Source organism: Sciurus carolinensis, chromosome 3 (genome assembly GCF_902686445.1).
Source record: "Sciurus carolinensis chromosome 3, mSciCar1.2, whole genome shotgun sequence".
NCBI lineage: Eukaryota > Metazoa > Chordata > Mammalia > Rodentia > Sciuridae > Sciurus > Sciurus carolinensis.
This window is the reverse complement of record NC_062215.1, coordinates 52,139,933-52,161,714: the sequence shown is the minus strand read 5'-3', so window position 1 is coordinate 52,161,714 and position 21,782 is coordinate 52,139,933. Positions and strand designations below refer to the sequence as shown.

General features: G+C 49.3%; 3 protein-coding genes across 5 annotated transcripts; all 3 read left to right on the top strand.

Annotated features, from left to right (window-relative positions):
- The first annotated feature begins 283 nt into the window (after nt 1-283).
- Tnfsf12 (TNF superfamily member 12) lies at nt 284-9,636 on the top strand. Its single transcript, XM_047544811.1, has 7 exons — nt 284-573; nt 735-782; nt 1,368-1,443; nt 2,179-2,232; nt 2,312-2,347; nt 8,553-8,677; nt 8,880-9,636. The coding sequence occupies exons 1-7, from the start codon at nt 415-417 to the stop codon at nt 9,129-9,131; spliced, it is 750 nt and encodes a 249-aa protein (XP_047400767.1). The 5' UTR covers nt 284-414; the 3' UTR covers nt 9,132-9,636.
- Nucleotides 9,637-9,847: 211 nt separating this feature from the next.
- On the top strand, nt 9,848-12,751 carry Tnfsf13 (TNF superfamily member 13). Of its 2 annotated transcripts, XM_047544810.1 has the most exons (7): nt 9,848-9,903; nt 10,765-10,994; nt 11,327-11,405; nt 11,563-11,610; nt 11,766-11,884; nt 12,076-12,214; nt 12,430-12,751. In XM_047544810.1, exons 2-7 carry the CDS (start codon nt 10,788-10,790, stop codon nt 12,537-12,539), a joined length of 702 nt encoding a protein of 233 aa, XP_047400766.1. In that variant the 5' UTR covers nt 9,848-9,903; nt 10,765-10,787; the 3' UTR covers nt 12,540-12,751. The 2 variants fall into 2 exon arrangements, with proteins under 2 accessions (XP_047400766.1, XP_047400765.1); XM_047544809.1 differs by lacking the exon at nt 9,848-9,903 and having other exon boundaries at nt 9,960-10,994.
- A 1,210-nt stretch (nt 12,752-13,961) lies between these two features.
- On the top strand, nt 13,962-20,759 carry Senp3 (SUMO specific peptidase 3). 2 transcript variants are annotated; one of them, XM_047544806.1, is made up of 11 exons: nt 13,962-14,174; nt 15,011-15,727; nt 16,619-16,858; nt 16,940-17,051; nt 17,412-17,559; nt 17,684-17,731; nt 18,138-18,215; nt 19,543-19,680; nt 19,848-19,931; nt 20,049-20,099; nt 20,518-20,759. In XM_047544806.1, the coding sequence occupies exons 2-11, from the start codon at nt 15,022-15,024 to the stop codon at nt 20,626-20,628; spliced, it is 1,716 nt and encodes a 571-aa protein (XP_047400762.1). In that variant the 5' UTR covers nt 13,962-14,174; nt 15,011-15,021; the 3' UTR covers nt 20,629-20,759. The 2 variants fall into 2 exon arrangements, with proteins under 2 accessions (XP_047400762.1, XP_047400764.1); XM_047544808.1 differs by having other exon boundaries at nt 20,452-20,592.
- Nucleotides 20,760-21,782: the final 1,023 nt, after the last annotated feature.

Sequence of the window (21,782 nt, the reverse complement as noted above, 5' to 3'; positions counted from 1 at the left end):
GGGTGGGGTTCCTGGCTATTTCTGCTTTTGCTCCCTCTCGTCGGCCTCTGCCTGAAGTGTCATCAGATGCACAGTCCCATCGCTGTCGCCCTCGCACGCACACAAACCTCCGCCCGCGTGTGCACGCCTGGGCATTGCGTTCCTCTGGCCCGGGTGCTCTGCTCGGTGCGCTGAAATCGCTGGGGCGCACACTTGCTGGCTGCACACTTGCTGCGTGCACGGTGCTCGGCGGGGAGGCTCGGAGTTTAATCACACATAAACAGTGTCCTGCTTCCTGTCCTCATCACACCCCTCCCTCCCGGTTTCCCTTGCCCCTCCCTCTCCCCGGCCCGATCCGCCCGCCCGCTCCCCCTCCCTCGATCCCTCGGGTCCCGGGATGGGGGGGCGGTGAGGCAGGCACAGCCCCCCGCCCCCATGGCCGCCCGTCGGAGCCAGAGGCGGAGGGGGCGCCAGGGGGAGCCGGGCACCGCCCTGCTGGCCCCGTTTGTGCTGGGCCTGGGCCTGGCGCTGGCTTGCCTTGGCCTCCTGCTGGCCGTGGTCAGCCTGGGGAGCCGGGCATCGCTTTCTGCCCAGGTGAGGCCTGGCAGCACACCCCTCCCGGGGCACATTAGGAGCAGAGACTGCAGAGGAATCGATGGGGGTCGGGTGGGCAGAGGGCCAAGGGACCTGAGGATGGGTGGAGGGCGAGATGTCAGGTGGAGAAGAACAGGGTGACGCTGCGTCCTTCCCAGCAGGAGCCTTCCCAGGGGGAGCTGTTGGCAGAGGAGGACCCGGAGCTGCTGGTGAGTAGGTGTGGGCACTGTGTGTGGGCTGCATGGCAGGGGAACCTTGTCAGAGCTGAGGCTGCAGCTGTGCCAGCTATGTGTGAGGTGTGTACCCAGTGTGTGTGTATGAAGACTCACATGCATGAGTGTGAGTCTCTGTGTGTGTGGGGGGGTACCGCAGCATAAGTGGGTATGTCTGTGTGAGAGATTGACCACCATATATAAGAAGTTTGTGCCCCAGTTGCCACCTGAATGCAAGTGTTTATTGGCTGTGGGTTTAGTGAGACTATGAGATATACTATCCTGCGATGGGAGATAGGTGCTCTTATGTGCAGTGTATATTGCCCAGGCACAATGACTGAGTGTGGGCGTTTGTGCAGTGTGCCAATGGAGTGCAGGGTCTGTGCTGTGCAGGGAATGTGAGGACAAGAAGGTGTGACTGGTCTCCAAAAAGGAACGAGGACCTGGACCTGACCTCTAAGCTTGATCAGTCCCTAAGACTTCTGTGCCCATTGCTGGTTGGCTGCTCTTCTGACAGGCTCTGTTGGTCTTTGATTATGTCTTTGGGAGGTCCTGGTTGAGCCCTGCCCTTAATTCTTCTAGGAACTGAACCCCCAGACAGAGGAAAGCCAGGGTGTTGTGCCTTTCCTGAAACGACTAGTCCGGCCTCGCAGAAATGGTGAGCATCCCTCTAGGAATGACAAGAGTGGCCAGTCTAAGGTGGCTTCTGGGTTCATTATTGATTTTGTTATCACAACAGCCCTGTGAAGTGGGCAGAGCAAAAATCATTACCCTTGAAGAGAAACTGAGGCACAAAGGGTGAAGGGGGATGTTCAGAGTCACACAACTGAGCAGTTGAGACTCAAACCTAGGAATTATAACCATCACTCTGAAGCTCTTTTTGTCACATAGACCTGCTTCTCGTCAACCCTACCTCAGATATGAAGCGGGAATAGTTAGGAGTTAGGAGGATCTCTGGAGTCTTGATGAGGACAAGGTGGGATAGTCAGTGGCCTAGGACCCAATTAGCAAAGACACTTATGAATGGGATGTCCACATGACCATGTATCCAGGTTTGCACCGTTACACCTGTTATCTCAATGTTATTTCCCCCCTGCAATACAAGAGATAGAACCCAGGTCCTTGCATATGTTGGGCAAGTACTCTACTACTGAGCTACACCTCCAGCCATTGTGATTATTAACAGCACCCCCTTTTGCTCTCAGAAACATCCTGATTTGGATGATAAATTATGTCACTCTATTTATGGAAGAAGATGAGGTCTGAGGTCTGAGGACAGAAGTCTAGACAAGATCAAGAATGCCAGGGTCCTGAGAGGAGAGCAGAACTGGGGAGTGGCTCCTGGGCCTCCAGAGGGATCCACTCTGCTCATCTGTCTCTTATTGATTCTCAGCTCCTAAAGGCCGAAAAGCACGGACTCGCAGAGCGATTGCTGCCCACTATGAAGGTGGGTGATGGGTGAGTTGTACCTGGAAGGGTGACAGAGGGGTAGGTCAGATCTCAACAATGCCTTCTGTGTCTTACAGTTCATCCACAGCCTGGACAGGATGGAGCACAGGCAGGTGAGACCCCATCCCCACCTCTGAGCTCTCCCCTTTCATCCCAGAGCAGTAGCCTCCTGGGAAAGGGATCCCTCAAACCCTTTGATTTCTCAACTCTGCCCTTCCTTCAGTCTAGGAATCCCAGAAGCTGGTTCATCAAAGTTCGCAGGCTTGGTTCTCTTTATGATCCATGCCTGGGAACCTGGGGAGACCCTTGCCCTCCCCATAATCCAGGCTGACTTTTCCTAATGAGTGATCCCAGCTTTCTCTGTTAGCCCTCAGTCTTCAAGCACCTGGGATTCATTGCTTACCCCCTCTGTATTCTAGGGATTTTCATGCCCTCATCATTTTTCCTCCAAATATTTCTATTCTCTGCTCATCTCTTCCATTCCTTCCCCACTCCCCACCTCAGCACCACACCTCAGAATCTCAAACCCACTCTGGTCCCTTCTCCCTTCCTTACCCTCCCCATCCCTTCACTCTGCCCCATCTACCCTTCCAAGATAAGCCCCTTGAAACTTCTATTTCATTATCCCATCACTTCTCTGCTTGGCCTCTGGCCTGCCTCTTAATGGCCTGGTCTCAACCTTATTTCCAAGCAACCGCTATGTGTTCTCCATGTTTGTGGGGCTGATACCTCTGCATTCCAGCGTGCCCTCTTCTGGACTTTGCACATGCTGTTCCCTCACCTGAAATGTCCTTCCAATTGGAAGGCCAGGAGTCAAAACATGAGGACAGGTCCAGTCCAGGGTGTTAGCAGAAGAGATGGAAAGAAGTAGATGGATTCAGCATGTGATTTGAAGATATAAGGAGGGATTGCTTGTGGGTCTGATGCAAAGAATAAGAGAAAGTGAGGAATCACAAATAACTTCTGAATTAAAAAATATATTTTTGGATTCTGGGGGTGGAACCCAGGACCTTGTGCATGCTAGGCAAACACTACCTCTAAGCTACGTTCCCAGCTCTGCAATGATTATGTTTGAGGAATAGACATGGGAGTAGAGAGAAAGGCTTCTACATTCCCCATTTATCCCTTCATACCATTGAATCCATAACCATGACCAAATGTTATTTTCACAATTAAAAAAAAAAAATTCTCCCCTGGCACTAGGGATTGAACCCAGGGGCGCTCAATCAGTGAGCTACATCCCCTACCCTTTTAAATTTTTAAAATTTTGAGACGGCTTACTAAATTGCCCAAGCTGACCTTGAACTTGCAATCTTCCTGTCTCGGCCTCCCAAATAGCTGGGATTACAGGTGTGCAGCACTGTACTCACCTTTTTTTGGGGGGTGGGGTACCGGGGATTGAACTCATGGGCACTCAACTACTGAGACACATCCCCAGCCCTCAGTGAGTTGCTTAGCGCCTTGCTTTTTGCTGAGACTGGCTTTGAACTCACGATCCTCCTTCCTCAGTCTCCCAAGCTGCTGGGATTACAGGCATGTGCCACTGAGCCCGGTTGCACTCAACGTTTTGATTTCTATATCTCTGGGAATGATAAAGCCACTTTGGAAGACAGGGTTTACAAGAAATAAGTTACCAGGGAAGAAGTAAGTTGGAATATGGGTAAATTAATAATTAACTGAGATGTTTAATAATAAACAAGTGAATAGACAATACTAAAGTGATTTTCACAAATAGATGACTGGATAGTAGACTAGCTCAGGCTAGGTGAGGACCTGTAAAGACAGAAGTCATCCCTGGGAGACAAGGTATACACGCTATCCCAGTGATTAAAGAGGTCAAAACAGGAGGATTGTAAGTTTGAGGCTAGTCTCAGCAAGATAGTGAGACTTGGCCTCAAAATAAAAAAAATAAAAAGGGCTGTGGATTTAACTCAGTGGTAAAGTGTCCCTGGGTTTAAAAAAAAAAAGTCATGGCCATATTGATGGTAATTTAAAGCTACAGAACTGGATAAGACACCCAGGGAAAGAAGGAAGCCCTAAGGCTCTGGGCCATCTGGAAGTAAGGCAGAGGAGGGAAGCTGGGCAAGGAGACCGAGAAGCAGACAGAAAGGAAGAAACCCAGGCAGGGAGGGTGGTGTCCTGGAATCTAAGAGAAGACACTAGTTTAAGAAGGAGGATGTGGCTCGCTGTATAGAACCAGCTGACTCATCACATGAGATGAGAACAGAGAAATGACTGCTGGGGTTTGGTAATATTAAAGTCAACTGGTGACCTTGATGATGGAGGTTTTGGTGGTGGAGTTAGAATACAGGCCTGTGTGGACTGAGTCAAGAAAATTAAAAATTGGAGATAGTGACAACACTTTTTAGAAGTTTTAGAAAGCAGAGATATGAGCCAATAGTGGAGGGAAAAAATTAGTCCTTTTAAGAATACTATATTCCTCTTAGCTTTATTGAGTGCTTTTTTCTGGAGGTGGACACTATGACTAGCTCTCATATATTTGATTCTGTCTGATCTTCATAATAGCTCTGAAAGAAGGATGTTCTGGTAACCTCTGATTAAGGATGGAGATTGTCCAAGGTTATGACGATTATTAGGAAGAGGCAGGCTGTGAAGCCAGCTCGAGTGTGCTCTTGTGCTCGCATGGTCCACATGAGAGGTGCACTTGCTGCGGCGCGGGGGGGTTGGGGATCCTGCAGGGGCATTGTCCAAGAGACTGGGAGGGGATGCTTTCCATCAGGAAGAGAGGACACATCTCCCATCATCACAAGGGGGTCAAAGGGGAATGAGAGAACAGGTAGGTTTATAGATTTTTGTAAGGGGAGGTGAGAGGTCCTCCAGACAACTAGGGAGATAGGAACAGGAAGTTTGAGGAGAGATGGTTCCAAATCCTTGTCTTGGGGAAGATGAAGTTTTTGTGTGGTGAGACAAGTGACCCCAGGCACTGTCCATAGTTCCAGGTGCACTTTGCCCTTTGACCACAACCAGCCTTTGCCCAAGCCGTTCCATAGCTAAGATCCCTCCCTTCCCTTCTCCCCTCCCTCCTCTTCATGGCCAGGCCAGCCCTCCATCGCTCAGTATAGATCACTTATTTTGGCAGTTACCCAAGGCATCAATTCATTCATTGACAGAACACACACATACGGAGAACCTGCTGTTTGCTAGGGACCAGCCTAAGTGACCATAACAAGTCACACCCAGACCTGTCCTCAAGGAGTCACTGTCTAGGACAGAAGACAGCATATAAATATGTAATTACAGTGCCATGTGACAAGAACAATACTAAGAGTAGCCAAAGATCCATGACAGGATAGAGGAAGACAAAACAACTTCAGAGTGGATCTAGGGGCTCCTTCCTTATGACAGTGAGGCATCACTGGGCTTTGAAGCCTGAGTGTAAGGTGACCAAGAGATCAGGCTGTTGCATGTAAGGGAATCACCGTGTGAAAGCCTGGAGTTTGCCAAGGGCCTGGGGAGCTGTGAGAAGTTCAATGTGGCTGAAGCAGAAAGTGCTAGAAAATAGGGTGGGTTATGAGTCTGCGGAAGCCAGAATTCAGGTCAGAAAGGAGTTTGGAAGTCACTCTTAGGTGGGCAATTGAAAGGTAATGTGAAGAGGGAGGGTGGAAGAAAGTGCCTGCACTTGTTCTCTGTCTAGAGGTGACCATCTGAGGCAGCATGGCAGTGAGGGGATGGCAGATTCATGTGATTAGTATACCCATTCCATACAAGAAATGGAAATGGAACAGCCAAAGGAAACCCTTTTTTTTTTTTTGGTGGTACTGGGGGTATCGAACCCAGGGCCTTGAACTTGCAAGGCAAGCACTCTACCAACTGAGCTATCTCCCCAGCCCCCAAAGGTAACCTTCTGAAACACTGAAACATAGTGAATTTGTGTGAAGCAGTATTCTGGAAAGTTTTTCTGAAACTAGTGAGAAACTGAAGGAGTCCTGCAACTTTTTTTTCTTTTCTTTCTTTCTTTCTCCTTTTTTTTTTTTTTTTTTTTTTTTAAATCTACTTCTGTTCAAAAAGCCAACATACCTCTGCTTCACAGGTGTTCTGCATTTGAGGTGTAGTGAATCTTTGCTCTTCACCAGATGTAATGTTTTAGTTTCTTGCAAACAGGGCTGGTCGGGGGAAGGGTGTGCAAAAACTAACACTGAAATTTTGAAACAGCAGCTGAGTGAGTGAATTTTATTTTTTGTTCATTGTTGGTGGTTTAAAAAAAAATTCCCCCATGTTAAAAAAAAAAAAAAAAAAAAAAGAAGAAGAAGAAAAAAGAAAGATAATGTGAAGCCAGGCATCATGGAGCTTGCCTGTAATCCCCAGAAGATGGTGAGTTTGAGGCCAGTCTTAGCAACTTAATGAGTCCTTGTCTCAGAACAAAATCTTTAGATTTTGGAACTGGGGTTGTGGCTCAGTGGTAGAGTGTTTGCCTAGCACATGTGAGGCACTGGGTTTGATCCTCAGCACCACATAAAAAATAAATAAAATAAATGTATTGTGTCCATCTACAACTGAAAACAAAAAAAAAAAAAAGAAAGAAAGAAAGAAAAAGAAAGGGCTAGTTTAGTCCTAAAGCACTTGCCTTATGGGTGGCCCTGGGTTCAATCACCCCAGTATTAAAGAAAAAAAAAAAGATAATCGCCCCTGTTCTCATGGGGTAGTCAGATCTCAAACTAAAACACGAATGAATAAATGAGATATATTCTCATGTTGGTGACTGCTAGGAAAGAAACAGAAGAGTGAAGAGATTAATGGAGGCAGGGATGGGGCTGACTTTTTTTTTTTTTTTTTTTTTTATACTGGGGTTTGAACCCAGAGGCCATTTACCACTGAGCCCTTTTCATTTTTACCAGTCTTTTTTATTTTTCTTTTGAGACAGGGTTTCATTAAGTTTCTTAGGGCCTTGTGAAGTTGCTGAGGCTGGCCTTGAATATGTGATCCTCCTGCCTCAGTCTCCCAAGTTGCTAGGGTTACAGGTGTGCATCACCACACCCAGTAGGGCTGACTTTTTTAAACTGGGTGACCCAACAGACAGAAGGTGCCAGCCAGGGAGGAATCCTGGGAAGAGGGAAGAACACTAAAAATCTCTGCAGGTAGGGAGATTGAGCTTGGCCCCTGGCAGGAACAGGAAGGCCAGAATGGTGGGAGGGAGTGATTAGAAGAGTGTGAGATTAGATTAGGGAAGCAGACAGCAAGCTTGGGTTGGGTTGTGACCTGGGAACCACCTGATACTCCATCATTATTATTTTTTTAGCAATCTGCAATTATCCTAGCCCTAGGGTGTCTTTCTTTCTTTTTGTTTGTTTCTGTGGTGCTGGAGATGGAACCCAGGGCCTTGCCCATACTAGGCAAGTGCCCTATGACTGAACTACATCCCTAACCCCTCTAGAGTTTGTTTTTGGTAATAGATTTTTTTTTTTAAGATATAATGCATATGTCATACAATTCACCCATTTAAAATGTATAACCTAATGTTTTCTGTTTGTTTTTGTTCTTTGGTGCTGGGGACAGAACCAAAAACCCATGCTAGGCAAGAACTCTATCCATTGAGCTATACCCTTAGCCTCACTCAACCCAATGGTTCTTAGTATATCCACAGAGTTGTGTAACCATCAATCATCACAGTGATTTTAGGATATTTTCTTCACCTCCACAAGAAGCCCCTTAGACATCACCTCCTATTCTCCTCATTCCCCAGCCCTAGGCAACCAATAATCTGTTTTGTCTCTATAGATTTGTCTGTTCTGGGCACTTCCTATAAATGGGATCATAAAATATGTGGTCCTTTTGTGACTGACTTCTTTCCCTTAGCACAATGTTTTCAATGTTCATCCACATGATAGCATGCACCAATACTTTATTCCTTTTATGGTTGAATAATATTCCCTTGTATAAATACACCACACTTTATCCATACGGGTTGTGAACACTGGGATATCATTTTATTCTTTTTAATTTTAGAGATTCAAGTAATGTATGTACACATACTCAACATAAAAGAGGCAAACAGTGTAGACACAGGTGAAGAAAATGCAAAACCCCTCACTTTTTCTTCAATCCTACTCTGCTCCCCAGAAACAACCACTGGTGACAGTTTTGTCCTGAATCTTTCTGGTCATATATGTTAGATTTCTTCACACAATCTCCAATTTTATTTTAGGCTCCGTAGGACATGGCTCCTCCCATACCTTTGGCAATTGATATCTCTTCCAGGTTAAGGTGGGCCCCAAATGTTTATTAGCTTAATGGATCCTTGGGGAATGTGTGGGAGTCCTGTAAAGGAATTTTTCTTTATCTCTGAACATTCATATTCAGGTGTAGATGGGACAGTGAGTGGCTGGGAAGAAGCCAAAATCAACAGCTCCAACCCTCTGCGCTATGACCGCCAGATTGGGGAATTTAGAGTCACCAGGGCTGGGCTCTACTACCTATACTGTCAGGTAAGCCCCACCTGGCTGCACGGGTACAGCAGAAACTGAGGGGAGAAGGATTTGGTTTGGGGGGAAGGAAGAGGTCAAGATCAAGGCTGAGAGGGAAAATTTGGGGTTTGGGAAGGATGGGATACTTGGGTCTCTAAGGATATTTGAAACCAAGGTGACGGCAAGCAGAGGCCTAGATTCTACCTGCCCTTTCCTGCCCCAGGTGCACTTTGATGAGGGGAAGTCTGTCTACCTGAAGCTGGACTTGCTGGTGGATGATGTGCTGGCCCTGCGCTGCCTAGAGGAATTCTCTGCTACAGCAACCAGTTCCCTTGGGCCCCAGCTTCATCTCTGCCAGGTGTCTGGGCTATTGCCCCTGCGGTCAGGGTCCTCCCTCCGGATCCGCACCCTCCCCTGGGCCCATCTCAAGGCCGCCCCCTTCCTCACCTACTTTGGACTCTTCCAAGTTCACTGAGGGCCCTAATTTCCCTGCAGATTTTCCGGGCTGCTGGCTCCCCATGCAGCTCTCTTAGCACCCAGTCCCTTCTGCCTCACCTAAGCTTCAGACCTGCCCTTTCCTCTAAGCTACCAGGGTTTATTCACTTTATCCCACATAAATATTCCCATTCTTCTCTTACAACGCCCCTCCCCACTCTTCACCTCACCGGCTCCCAAAGCCCATATCTTTTCACACCTCCATTCATCCCTTGATTCCCGCCCACTCACACCCCCCCAGGACACTGTGTTTACTGGCAAGGATGGGTCCAGAAAACCCTGCTTTCAGGCACTAAGAGAGGCTGGACCTGGTGGCAGGAAGTGAAAGAGCCTGGGATTAGGCCAGGAGTTCCCAAATGTGAGGGGTAAGAGCCCAAGACAAGCTCCTCCCTTGATAATTCCCTGTGGATTTTGAAAACAGATGTTATTTTTATTATTATTGTAACAAAATATTGATGAGTGGATATTAAAGAGAACAAGTCATAGTCTCTCTCTTTACTGGGGCCCAGGGTAGCAGAGAGTCATGGGGAGGGAGTCTGAACATTGGGGAGCAGGGACCTGCATACTTCCAGGCCAAAATTGTCAGAAGAAAGCAGAAATGTGCACTGCCCAAGGGAAAAAAAACCTGTCCTCTGCTCAAGGTATTGCAGAAGAGCCTCATTTCCCTAGGAGGCGGACTTCCTCCTGCAGGGGAATCCCTGGCAGGGAGGAGCAGGGGCCCTTCCTCTTGGCGGCCTTGGGACATTCAGCAGGTGCTGGCACATGCCCTGGCTGGGAGATGGGGTGGGAGCTGGCTTGGAGGGGGGCTCAGAGTCCGTAGATGGGATGCTGGGGACCAGGCACAAGGGAACATGGGCGCCTGGGCCCTGGGGAGGAGTCCTACAGTGGTTGGGGGGCTTGGGGCTGCTTCTTTGTCTCTTTATCCAGAGTCTTATGTAAGAGCTTTTCTTGGGAAACAGGAAGTCCTGCTTGCCAAGTTCGGCAAAGGGAGTAGTGCAGGCCTTATTCCAACACACCCGGCCCGGCCTTAACCCTAGCACCCAGCCAGTTTCTTATTCCTTGTTCTCTTCTCCACTGACCCCTACCTTCTTTCCTCACCTTTGGTCGCCCCTACAAACTTCCCTAGTGGTCTCTCCTATGCCTGAGACAGAGAGTCTTCTGCCCTCATCCCCTGACCCTCAACACTGCCCAGCTTGTCCCCCATCCCTGCTCCTGGCACCATGCCCCACAGCCAGCCAGCCTTCCCTCCCCCAACACTGGGGCCGCCCCTGGGTTCCTGAGCTCTGCCCGCTCCTCCTGGGTGTCACTGGCAGCCCTGTCCTTCCTAGAGAGACTGGCACCAAATTCTTCTGAGGCTGGGGGGCGGGTCTCAAGGAGACATTAGCCCACAGTGGGGTGCCAGGAGCACCTAGAGTACCCCCAGCTTGCTTTCCTCCTCCCTCCTTTTTATTCTTAAGTTCCCTTTTATTTCTCCCTTGCGTAACACCCTCTTCCCTTCTGCACCACTGCCTGTACCCCCACCCTCCCGCCACCTCCTTGCCACCCCAAGTCCTGAAGCCACAACTGTTAGCAGGGTCCTGGGCTCATGCCAGCCTCATCTCCTTTCTTGCTAGCCCCCAAAGGGCCCTCGGGCGACATGGGGGGCCCAGTCCGAGAGCCGGCACTCTCGGTTGCACTCTGGTTGAGTTGGGGGGCAGCTCTGGGGGCTGTGGCTTGTGCCATTGCTCTGCTGACCCAACAAACAGAGCTGCAAAGCCTAAGGAGGGAAGTGAGCCAGCTACAGAGGAGCGGAGGTCCCTCCCAGAAGGGAGAAGGGTATCCCTGGCAGAGCCTCCGAGAGCAGGTGAGTGAGGGGAAATGAGAGTCCAGGGGAGAATGGGTGTTAGGGAGTCTCTGGGTCTCTGGTCTCCCAATCTGCAAAGTTTCATATGGGTGCAAGAGAGGGTCTCAGGTTTGGAAGTCATGGGAGCGGCCATTCCAGAAAAGGAAACTGTTAAAGATTAATGCTTCTTGTACCTAACAGATCCTGGAGGGCAGCCAGGACCAAGACGCAGGGTGCTGGGGAAAGGAGCTTGAGGGATTTTGAGGCATTCCTGGTTTGGGGGAGAAGTGGGAAGGAAGGCTATCTAGGGCCCTTTCATCTTAGTCTTACCTTGACCCTCTTTCTGTAAGCAGAGCCCTGATGCCCTGGAAGCCTGGGCGAGTGGGGAGAGATCTCGGAGAAGGAGAGCAGTGCTCACCCAGAAGCGGAAGAGTGAGCCCTGGGCACAGCAGGGGTGGGAGGTGATCTTGTAGTGTGGGGATGTTATATGTATATATATTTTTAACCTGAGCCCAAGTGCGGGTGGAGGGCAGACCCCAGGGCACCTGAGGTAGGCGATACAAGTGGGATTTCCTCCTTTTCTTCTCAGAGAGACGCTCAGTTCTGCATCTTGTTCCCATTAACATCACCTCCAAGGGTGAGCACAATTTTAAATAATGACTTTGGGGAGGGGCACAAACAAGGAACTTTGGGGCTGGTACCTGGGCCCAAGAGAATCTTAGAGGTGAAAAGAGAACTGATAAATATCTAAGGGTGTGAAGAAATCCTGACAGCCACACTCCTCGCCTCCAGAGTACTCTGATGTGACAGAGGTGATGTGGCAACCAGCCCTTAGGCATGGGAGAGGCCTGGAGGCCCGAGGATACGTTGTCCGAGTCTGGGATGCTGGAGTTTATCTGCTGTATAGCCAGGTAACCCCACGCATACCCTGAGTCCCACATGGGAGCCTGGAGGCTATCTCTTCACACTTTTCTGATCCCTCTGTTCATACCAAACTTGGAAGACCCTTCTTTATTCCCTAGCTCCTGTCAGAGCTCTCAAGGTCTCCCAGAACTGTCACATCACCCAGGTTTTCTTCAATATCTTCTCCCTTCCCTGCCAGGTCCTGTTTCATGACGTGACTTTCACCATGGGTCAGGTGGTGTCTCGGGAGGGCCAGGGAAGACAGGAAACTCTATTCCGATGTATATGCAGTATGCCTTCTGACCCTGACCGGGCCTACAATAGCTGCTATAGTGCAGGTGAGAATCACGTAAACAGTGGAGGTTGGATGTGAGTAGAGAATGGCACTGAACTGGATGGTAGAAGCCTGGGTGTAGAGGTAGATTTGAGGACGACAGAATGCCTAGGTCCTTACAGGAAGCAGAGAAAATGTGGAGCTGAGAAGGCAGGGTGAAACATCAGAATATGTGGATGGCTGTGCTTCATTGAGCATCTGTTTTCTCCCTTTTCTCAGGTGTCTTCCATTTGCACCAAGGGGATATTCTCAGTGTCATAATTCCCCGCGCAAAGGCGAAACTTAGTCTGTCTCCACATGGAACCTTCTTGGGGTTTGTGAAACTGTGATTGTTACAAAAGGTACTTCTGAAATGGGAAGACCAGTGGGGGTACATATTGGAGACAGTCAAGAGCTGGCGAGACAAAGGATGGGGAGTGGGCAGGAACAGAAAGAAGCCTCTACTTGGGTTTTATTTCATGAATCGGTTCAACTCTTTCTTCACTCCCAATCCTAGATTTTGAGTTAATGGATATTAAAGAGGCGGAATATCTTGCTTTCACCTCCCATTCGCCCCAAATTCTTCTGTGTTTGTGTATGTGTAAGGGGGAGGGGGTTGGGAGGTGGGTGCCAGGCATTGTCCAGACGTGCTTGGGTCCTCTGGAATGCATCCAGAACAGCACCACCATCTAGCGGCAGTTTGAGGGAATCGTTCTGCCTGGCAGAAGTCCACTAAGCCTCCCTTACCTAAGGAAAATACCCAGTTCCTAATGCCACACTCCTCTTCTGGTACCGTATGAAGTAACCCTCGGAGAAACCTCATCCTCACTTCTCTCCATCTATAGGGTCCAACTTTCCGTCATCATTTCCAGAGATGTATCTATTATGCGTCCGTCTGCAGGGCGTGCCCGATGACGAAGGCGGTCCTTTTGCGACCACATTACTCTTGGGGGTCCCTCTTTTTTGTGGTTGTTGTTTGGTACTGGGACCAGTTACCAATTGGGTAACTGGGGCGCGTTACCGCTGAGCTACATCCCCATCCCTTTTTTAAAAGACAGGTCTTGCTAAGTTGCTTGGGGCCTCCCTAAGTTGCTAAGACTAACCTCGAACTTGTAAGCCTCCTGCCCCAGCCTCCCGAACCCCTAGGATCACAGATGTGCGCCAACGCGCCTAGCTGGGTCCCCCGCTTTTCCTTTGATACTCTCCGTTCCCCTGGCGTGGCAGGCCAGACGGGGTGCTCAGAAGATCCTTGGATGTGTCGTACGCTCTTGCTGGTGTTCACCACATTCCCCTAAGCTCTTTCGGCTCAAGTTCAACAATAGCTAAAATAAAGAGAAAATAAGTACCCCAGTATTTAGCCTCAAGTCGCCCCCTGTATCAGGACCTCCATGCCCTCCTGCCTCTACTCCAAAGCGCCCCACTAGATAAGAATATTTGGTCCCCCAGCCTCACGCCCACGAGCGCCGAAGGCTGTAGGGCTGATGGCGGCACGCAACACGCAGGCGCAAACAGACGCTCTGTGGGGCCGGTACGCGCGGCCAGGTAGGCGGGCGTGCGCAGGCGCAGCCCGACTTAGAGCGCGGGGGCGGGACGCTCCCGTGGCGTCTACGTTCTCCAGTAGGCGGGACTGGGCGCGTGGTGGCCGCGCCGGCGCCGTTCGCCGGGTGTGACGTACTAATTGTGCGCCGCCACCGCCGGTGGGCCTGGGGCTCGCGGGAGGGGAAGGAGGAGGAGGGGGGAGGAGGTGGTGGTGGTGGTGGTGGTGGTGGTGGTGGTAGTGGAGGTGAAGGCAGAAGCCGAGCAAGAGGCGGCCGCGGCGGGGTGGCGCGGTGCGCGGCCCAGAAACCCTGTAATCCTGAATTGAGACGGCTGCGCCTGAGGACAGCAGGAGTGGCGGGGCCGCCGCCGGCGCCGGAGAGATGAGCCGGGAAGCCTGAGGCGGAGACGCCCGCCCTGGGGCCCGTCCGCCCGGCTTCCCCGCTCTGGTGAGGACGCCTCTTCCCCTCCCCCCGCCTTGCCATGGCCTCCCATTCCTGGGCCTCGCTCCTACCGAACCGGGGCCAAGAGGCCCTCGACGGAGCGTCTTCAGCCCTTTCTGAGCCTAGCCGTTCAGTCTCACTAGTGCTGGGACGCATTTTGGTCCCCGGGGATGGGGCAGGAGAGGGGGCTGGGCTGACCTGGCTCACGTGGCTCGGTTCTGTCCCAGTACCTTGATTCGGCAGCCTAAGCACCGATTCGGTTTTCTTTCAGTTTCCTTCAAAATTGTTTACCTTTCATCAGACTCTGCCCTCTGAGCCATATACCTAGCGCCCCTATTCCCAACTGAGATGACCTCTGAGTGTCCACCCTGTTGCCCCGCATTCATTCCAGACTGGGAGGTAACCGTCTTCCCAGTCTGAACAGTTTCCCTGTGAAAGTTGTGTTCTCCCTACATACCTCCCCTAACCATGTCAGGGATCTGTGCTGAGCCTTCTCCATGAGCAAGTTCACCCTTATTAGACTCTGAAAGAACACCCTGGTAGTATTAAAATGGAGAAGTGGAGCCTGTTAATACTGAGTTTCACCCACGGAGCTGAGAAATAAGATCGCTGAGGCCCACTGCTTAGCCATTTTTCTTTACCTCTATCTGGGCAAGGGAGAGATAACGGCTCAGACTCTAAAAGGTCTTGTGGACCACATTAACTAGGAAGAGCTGAAGTTTTACATTTTTTCCCTCTGTATTTATTTGCATGTGAATCCAGAGGGCATGCTGAGGAAGAGGAGCTTAGGATCAGGAGAAGGAGGATGTTTGGATTCTGACACTCTAACCTTTGTTTTACAGGGTACTGAAACATGAAAGAGACTATACAAGGGACCGGGTCTTGGGGGCCTGAGCCTCCCAGACCTGGAACAGCTTACTCAAGTCCCAGGAGGGAACGTCTTCGTTGGCCCCCACCACCTAAACCCCCTCTAAAGTCAGGTGGAGGGTTTGGGCCAGATCCTGGGTCAGGGACCACAGTGCCAGCCAGACGTCTCCCTGTCCCTCGGCCTTCTTTTGATGCTTCAGCTAGTGAAGAGGAGGAAGAGGAGGAGGAAGAAGATGAAGATGAGGAAGAGGAAGTGGCAGCTTGGAGGCTGCCCACCAGATGGGGTCAATTAGGAGCCTCCCAAAGGCCTCGTCCTCCCCGCCCCACTCATCGAAAAACCTGCTCACAGCGCCGCCGCCGAGCCATGAGAGCCTTCCAGATGCTGCTCTACTCAAAAAGCACCTCTCTGACATTCCACTGGAAGCTTTGGGGGCGCCACCGGGGTCGTCGGCGGAGTCTCACACATCCCAAGAACCATCTCTCACCCCAGGAAGGGGGTGCAACGCCACAGGTGCCATCCCCCTGCTGTCGTTTTGACTCCCCCCGGGGGCCACCCCCGCCCCGGCTGGGTCTGCTAGGTGCTCTCATGGCTGAGGATGGGGTAAGAGGGTCTCCACCAGTGCCCTCTGGGCTCCCCATGGAGGAAGATGGACTAAGGTGGACTCCAAAGTCTCCTCTGGACCCTGACTCTGGTAAGGTGGGAAAAGGGTGGGGTGAAGTGGGGAGGGCTAGGAGCCTGGAGCACCAGGAATCTCTTGCTGTGGTGAGATTAAAGCCTAAGGAAAGCAGAGTGAGAGTGAAGATGCTGCGAAACATCTTCATTAAGCCTTGCTTTGAGCAGGAAATAACTGATAAGGCTGGGAAACAACCCCTAAGTTGGTGTTTTGTAGTTTTAAGCACAGATGAGAAAGGGAGCTGTGGTTTAGGAAAACTTGTCTTATCCACTTCAAATCCTTCTGCCTCTCAGGATAAGAACTCCTCCATGTACATCTCCAGAGGACACTGTTTTCATAGTGGTAGAATGGGACCTCTCCTGCTAGTAGTTTACATAATCTGTATGTTTGTCTGTAACATTCTTCCTCAGAATACTTCACCTCCAGAGAACTCCAGCCAAACAATTTAACATTTTTTATTAAATACTCAAGTATTTATTGAGATGTTATCATATGTTGGGCAGTAGGCTACATGTGAAGTGTAGAGTTGTGACATATTCCTGAAATTTATATTTCTGAATCCACTTTTTTGTGTGTGTGTGTGTGCTGGGGATCAAACCCAGGGCTTTGTGCTTACAAGGCAAGCACTCTACCGACTGAGCTATCTCCCAGCCCCTTTTTTTTTCTTGATTTCCTACTGTGAATAGGAAATCCTGTTCTCTTTCTCATTAGAACCTCTTGGACATCCTTGTTTTATGCTTTGGGTCTTTGGTCGTGGTGGGGTTCTCCATACCTTAAGGTTTATATTGGTGGATTCTGCTTTAATTAATCCTTTTTGGGGTCTTAATGTTTGTATGCATTATTTAATCCTTCCATTGTTCTTTTGGCTAGATCAATTTCTCATCCCATCCTATTTCCCCTGCCTTATAGGCCTCCTCTCGTGTACTTTGCCCAATGGCTTTGGGGGACCACCTGGGTCAGAAGGGGAGCGCAGCCTGGCACCCCCTGATGCCAGCATCCTCATCAGCAATGTGTGCAGCATCGGGGATCATGTGGCTCAGGAGCTCTTTCAGGGCTCTGATTTGAGCACTGGGGAAGAAGCAGAGCGACCCGGGGAGAAAGCTGGCCAGCACAGTCCCTTGAGGGAGGAGCATGTGACCTGTGTCCAGAGTAAGCCCTAGTAGACGTAGCCTCCTTCCCTTGACCAACTCCTAGTTCAAAGTCTCACTTGCCTCTCTCTTCCCCATCCAGGTATCTTGGATGAATTCCTTCAAACTTACGGGAGCCTCATCCCACTCAGCACTGATGAAGTAGTGGAGAAGTTGGAGGACATTTTCCAGCAGGAGTTCTCTACACCTTCCAGGTAAGGCTTGAGGGACAGATTCCCTTTAAAGGAGGATGGGGACCTAGGGGATGGGAATAGAATGCTGTTGTTTTTCTCCCATAGGGATGTACTTGGGGAGGAGGAAACTAGAGCTGAAGGGGAGGAATCTGCAGGCAAGGTGTCAAGTCTATATGCCAACTGGGAGGGTCTTTACCTGAGACCCTAAAGTATTATGTATTTCATGTACCTCTTTCCTGGGGAATGGGCCTTTATCAGGTCCTCAAAAGGACCCATAATCAAGAAAAAGTCATTTTAGATTCTTATTCTAGGCAGTAGTAGGTATTTCTGTGTGCCCCAGCTCCATCATCTCTTGTGTGATTCCACCTTTGGCCTACTCAGAAAGGGCCTGGTACTGCAGCTGATCCAGTCATACCAGCGGATGCCAGGGAATGCCATGGTGAGGGGCTTCCGAGTGTCCTATAAGCGGCATGTGCTGACCATGGATGACTTGGGGACCTTGTATGGACAGAACTGGCTCAATGACCAGGTGAGAAGTGGTGGAGAAATAGCCTGAGTGGGGATTCAGGGAGCAGGGTGTCCAGGGCCCTCTGTATGAGGGAGCCCTGTGTTCAAGCCACACCACAGCAAGTTGCCTCTCATTGTCTTCCCAGGTGATGAACATGTATGGAGACCTGGTCATGGACACAGTTCCTGAAAAGGTAGGCCCAACCAGATAGTTCAGTTCCCAGAAAAATGGCAATTCTAAGCAGCTTTTTTCAGTTCTTTTCATCTCTTCCATTTTATATAAAGAAGGTTTCCGTGTCTGGGGGAGAAGTGATAGATATTAATCCATTTCAAATCTCTAAGCTTGGCTCTGGACTTATCGGTTCTTTTCCTTTCTGCCAGTCTTTAATGTTTTTCCCTATGGCTAACTCAAAAGAATTGGGGTGGGAACCTATGTATAGTGCATAGTAAAAAAAAAACATTTTTTCACTATTAGGGAATTGAAGTGCGGTTGTTCAAACCATCCATATGAAATGGAGTGGACTAGGAGAGGGGAGGGGAGACTTGGTGGGAGGCTGAGGTCATTTAATTTCATCCAACACTTTTGTGTCATTGGCACAGGTGCATTTCTTCAACAGTTTCTTCTATGATAAACTTCGTACCAAGGGTTATGATGGGGTGAAAAGGTGGACCAAAAATGTGAGTTATGAATCGATAACTTATATAATGCTTTGCTTCTAAAGAATTAGAGTGGTTTTCTATGAGCCCTTTCCCAAATTTATTCCGTCTTCCAAATATTAAACTATTGGTGCCAGGAACTGTTATAGGCACTAGGGATCCAGTATTAAATGAGGAAAACTTCTTCCCCTTATGGAATGAGAATAAACAAGTTAAATTTCAGCTAGGGATAAGTGTTATAGACAAAAAATAGTAATTTGCTAGCAAGAGAAATGGGTACTTTAGACTGGATAGTTTAAGAAGGCCTCCCATAGCTGAGATTTGAATGATGAAAAGCCAGCCATGTGTAGATCTAGGAGAAGTGTTTTTAAGCAAAAGGCACAGCAAGCACATGAGTTCCAAAGAGAAAAAAATACATGATTGAGGAACTCAGGGCCCATGTGGGTAGCCTATTTGATTGGAGCAGAGTGAGCAAGGGAGAATGACAGAAAATTGGGTCAGAGAGATCATGTAAGACATGTAGGATAGGCTGATGAGGATACATTTTACATGTACCAAGAAGCGATTGGAGTTTTAAGCAGGCTGGAGATGATTCATGTTTTAAACACCAGTTCCAGTAATGGATTGAAAGGGAGCAAAGGTGGAAACTGGTAGACCAGCTAGAAGAGGAGCACAGTAGTCCAGGAGAGGTAGCTGGACTGCAGTGCTAAAAGTGGAGGTGAGGTTGGGGAGACAGTGAATAAGTCTCCTTATCTAGAATAAGTTTCACAGGTATAACCGGTAGAATTTTATGGCAGATTGGATGTGGGAAATGAAGAAAATATAGGAATGAAGGATAATGCCTAGATTTTTGGCCTGAGTTAACTGGGAAAATTAGAAGAGAACAAAATTGAGGTTTTTCTTCCTGGGTTTCTCTGCCTTACAGTTGAAAGGCCAGGAAATTATAGCATTTTATTTTTATTTTACATACTTATCTATTTTGAGATGGGGTCTCATTGTATCACTCAGGCTGGGCCTGAACTCCCTGATTCAAGTGATCCTGCTGCCTTTTTAGTGTTTGGGACCCAGTATTTTGGTTCTATGTAGTGCCACATGCCATCACAGCAGGCTTTCTCCCCCTAGTGCTAAGGATCAAACCCAGCATGCCCTTGCTTCCTTTTTTCTGGTTTCCTCTCTTACCCTAAAGAATCAAACGTCCAGAAGTTGAGCCTTGCCTTAAAATGCAGAGCCTGAGTCTTGTGTTCTCTCACTTGTCTCGCTTGCCTGCTCCTCATTTCCCTTTAGAACCCTTGTGGCAATTACCAGGACCCTTGTATGTTCTACCTAACCTCAGCTGCTTTCTCTTCAGGTGGACATCTTCAATAAGGAGCTACTGCTAATCCCCATCCACCTGGAGGTGCATTGGTCCCTCATCTCTGTTGACGTGAGGCAACGCACCATTACCTATTTTGACTCACAGCGTACCCTAAACCGCCGTTGCCCCAAGGTTTGAGGGGGGAAATGGAAAGGACGTAGGGAGAAACAGTGGCAAAGCATGGTGGGCTTTGGGTTTCTCAGGAGCAACCTGGGCATGGTAGCTGCCACTAATCATACCTTGGATTAAATTAGGAAGTGTTAGGCTTCACTTTTTTTTTTTTTTTCCTACCCACATAGCATATTGCCAAGTATCTACAGGCAGAGGCGGTGAAGAAAGACCGACTGGATTTCCACCAGGGCTGGAAAGGTTACTTCAAAATGGTGAGTTTCCAGGGGGAGGGTTATGGGATGAGATGATGAGGGTAATGGTAGGAGGCAGAAATTGTAGTCATACCCCTGGGAGTCTCTAGGTGAATGGGTTTACCTTTTATTTTCTAGAATGTAGCCAGGCAGAACAATGACAGTGACTGTGGCGCCTTTGTGTTACAGGTAAGTAGATTTCTAGTTCTGAAATCATTTGGGTTAAAGGGTTGGGAGGCTGTTGCCTCATTTGACCTGCTGTGAAGCAGGGAGTAGCCTTATTTCAGAAACCCTGGTTTCATTGGTCCTCTCCATCCCACAGTAGAATTGGGTCTTTTAAGGCTCTAGTACAGCTGCCTCCTCAGCCCCTGACTCAATGTTTTATCCCACTTAAATGCTAGATATATTATGTACTAAGAATAATAAATCTCAGCCAGGCTGTTTTTGAACCCTAGATCATGGGAATGTGGCTCCCTCTGTATGGGAAATGGGTATAGTCTCTAAAAAACACTCTGAGTGAGATCTCCTATGAAATATGTAGCACAGGTCCTGACTTGGGAGGGATGCCCAGTAGATGGTTCTCATGGCCTGCTTTGTTAACACCCAGTACTGCAAGCACCTGGCCCTGTCTCAGCCATTCAGCTTCACCCAGCAGGACATGCCCAAACTTCGTCGGCAGATCTACAAGGAGCTGTGTCACTGCAAACTCACTGTGTGAGCCTCGAACCCCAGGCCCTGGGCCTGTTAATGGGCAAGGGGACCTGGGAGACCCTTCCCAAGAAACTCCAGTTCCTTTCCTTTCCTGCCTCGCCCCATCCAGTTCCCTTTGTTTTTGTTTTTGTTTTTTTTTTTTTCATATTTAAATGTTTTAATTGATTTCTGTATTTTTTTTTTTTTTTTTTTGAGAGAATACTTGTTGATTTCTGATGGGCAGGGGGTGGCCATGGGGAAAGCCCTTTTCTCCCTCTCTGCAAGGGAGTGTTGCCTTGTGGCTTGAGTGGAGCAGTCATTCCCCCTTCCATGCCAAGGGGGCAGGAAATCAGTGTGGGGGTGGTGGGCGGGCAAAGGGATTACTGCCTGCCAGATCTTCAAACTTTTTTTATATATATATATAAATACCACGGTCCTGCTCTGGTCAATAAAGGATCCTTTGGAGATACATAAGTGGTGGTCTTCCTTAAGGGGCCTCAAAACTAGTGGATATGCTTTCTCAGGACTCCTTACAACTTGTGCAGTTAGCTATTCCTTTTGGGATCTTGAGACTGCAGGAGCCAGCTGTCCATACCTGACTTTATCAGTGCCAACACCCTATATTCATCACTCAAACAAATCCCCCAGCCAGAGGGCAGGAAGAAGGTAAAGTAGGTAATCCTCAAAAAATGGGGGAGCCTAAGAAGCTGGGGAAGAGGACGCCAGAGGGATTGGGGAGGATACTGGCTAGGATTTATGACAGCTACCCCACATGCCCTTAAGCCCAGAAGTAGTTCCAACCCTCCTCCCTCCAGCCAGGGGAATCCTCACAAATCCTGGGATCGCTCCTGATTCTGTCATCCCCGTTACTTAGAACACTCCTGGGCGGTGTCGGAGCTATCCTTGCTGCCAGGGAAAACAAAATTTGAGTCCTGTGGAAACCTGGAGCACAGGTAAAAGGAAGTGGCAGCCCCCGGAGCCCGGAAGTCCCTGGAGGCTGAGACCTCGCCCCCCTTGCATGATAGGACCTCTTGAACCACATGACTAAGGCACGATTACCTCCGCACGTGTAAGGGTGCAGGGCCCAAAGATGGCTGCCAGGCCTCGAGGACTGACTTCTCTATGTCACTTCCGTGCCGGCGAGAAAGGCGGACCCATTAGCCAATGAGGCTGCGGGGCGGG

Coding starts and splice junctions, on each gene's coding strand:
- Tnfsf12 (XM_047544811.1), top strand. CDS start 415: ATGGCCGCCCGTCGGAGCCAGAGGCGGAGGGGGCGCCAGGGGGAGCCG. Junction 2,348..8,552: donor ACAGGATGGAGCACAGGCAG/GTGAGACCCCAT, acceptor ATTCATATTCAG/GTGTAGATGGGACAGTGAGT. Junction 8,678..8,879: donor TCTACTACCTATACTGTCAG/GTAAGCCCCACC, acceptor TTCCTGCCCCAG/GTGCACTTTGATGAGGGGAA.
- Tnfsf13 (XM_047544809.1), top strand. CDS start 10,737: ATGCCAGCCTCATCTCCTTTCTTGCTAGCCCCCAAAGGGCCCTCGGGC. Junction 10,995..11,326: donor GGCAGAGCCTCCGAGAGCAG/GTGAGTGAGGGG, acceptor TTCTGTAAGCAG/AGCCCTGATGCCCTGGAAGC. Junction 12,215..12,429: donor CAATAGCTGCTATAGTGCAG/GTGAGAATCACG, acceptor CCCTTTTCTCAG/GTGTCTTCCATTTGCACCAA.
- Senp3 (XM_047544806.1), top strand. CDS start 15,022: ATGAAAGAGACTATACAAGGGACCGGGTCTTGGGGGCCTGAGCCTCCC. Junction 15,728..16,618: donor TCCTCTGGACCCTGACTCTG/GTAAGGTGGGAA, acceptor CCTGCCTTATAG/GCCTCCTCTCGTGTACTTTG. Junction 20,100..20,517: donor GTGGCGCCTTTGTGTTACAG/GTAAGTAGATTT, acceptor GTTAACACCCAG/TACTGCAAGCACCTGGCCCT.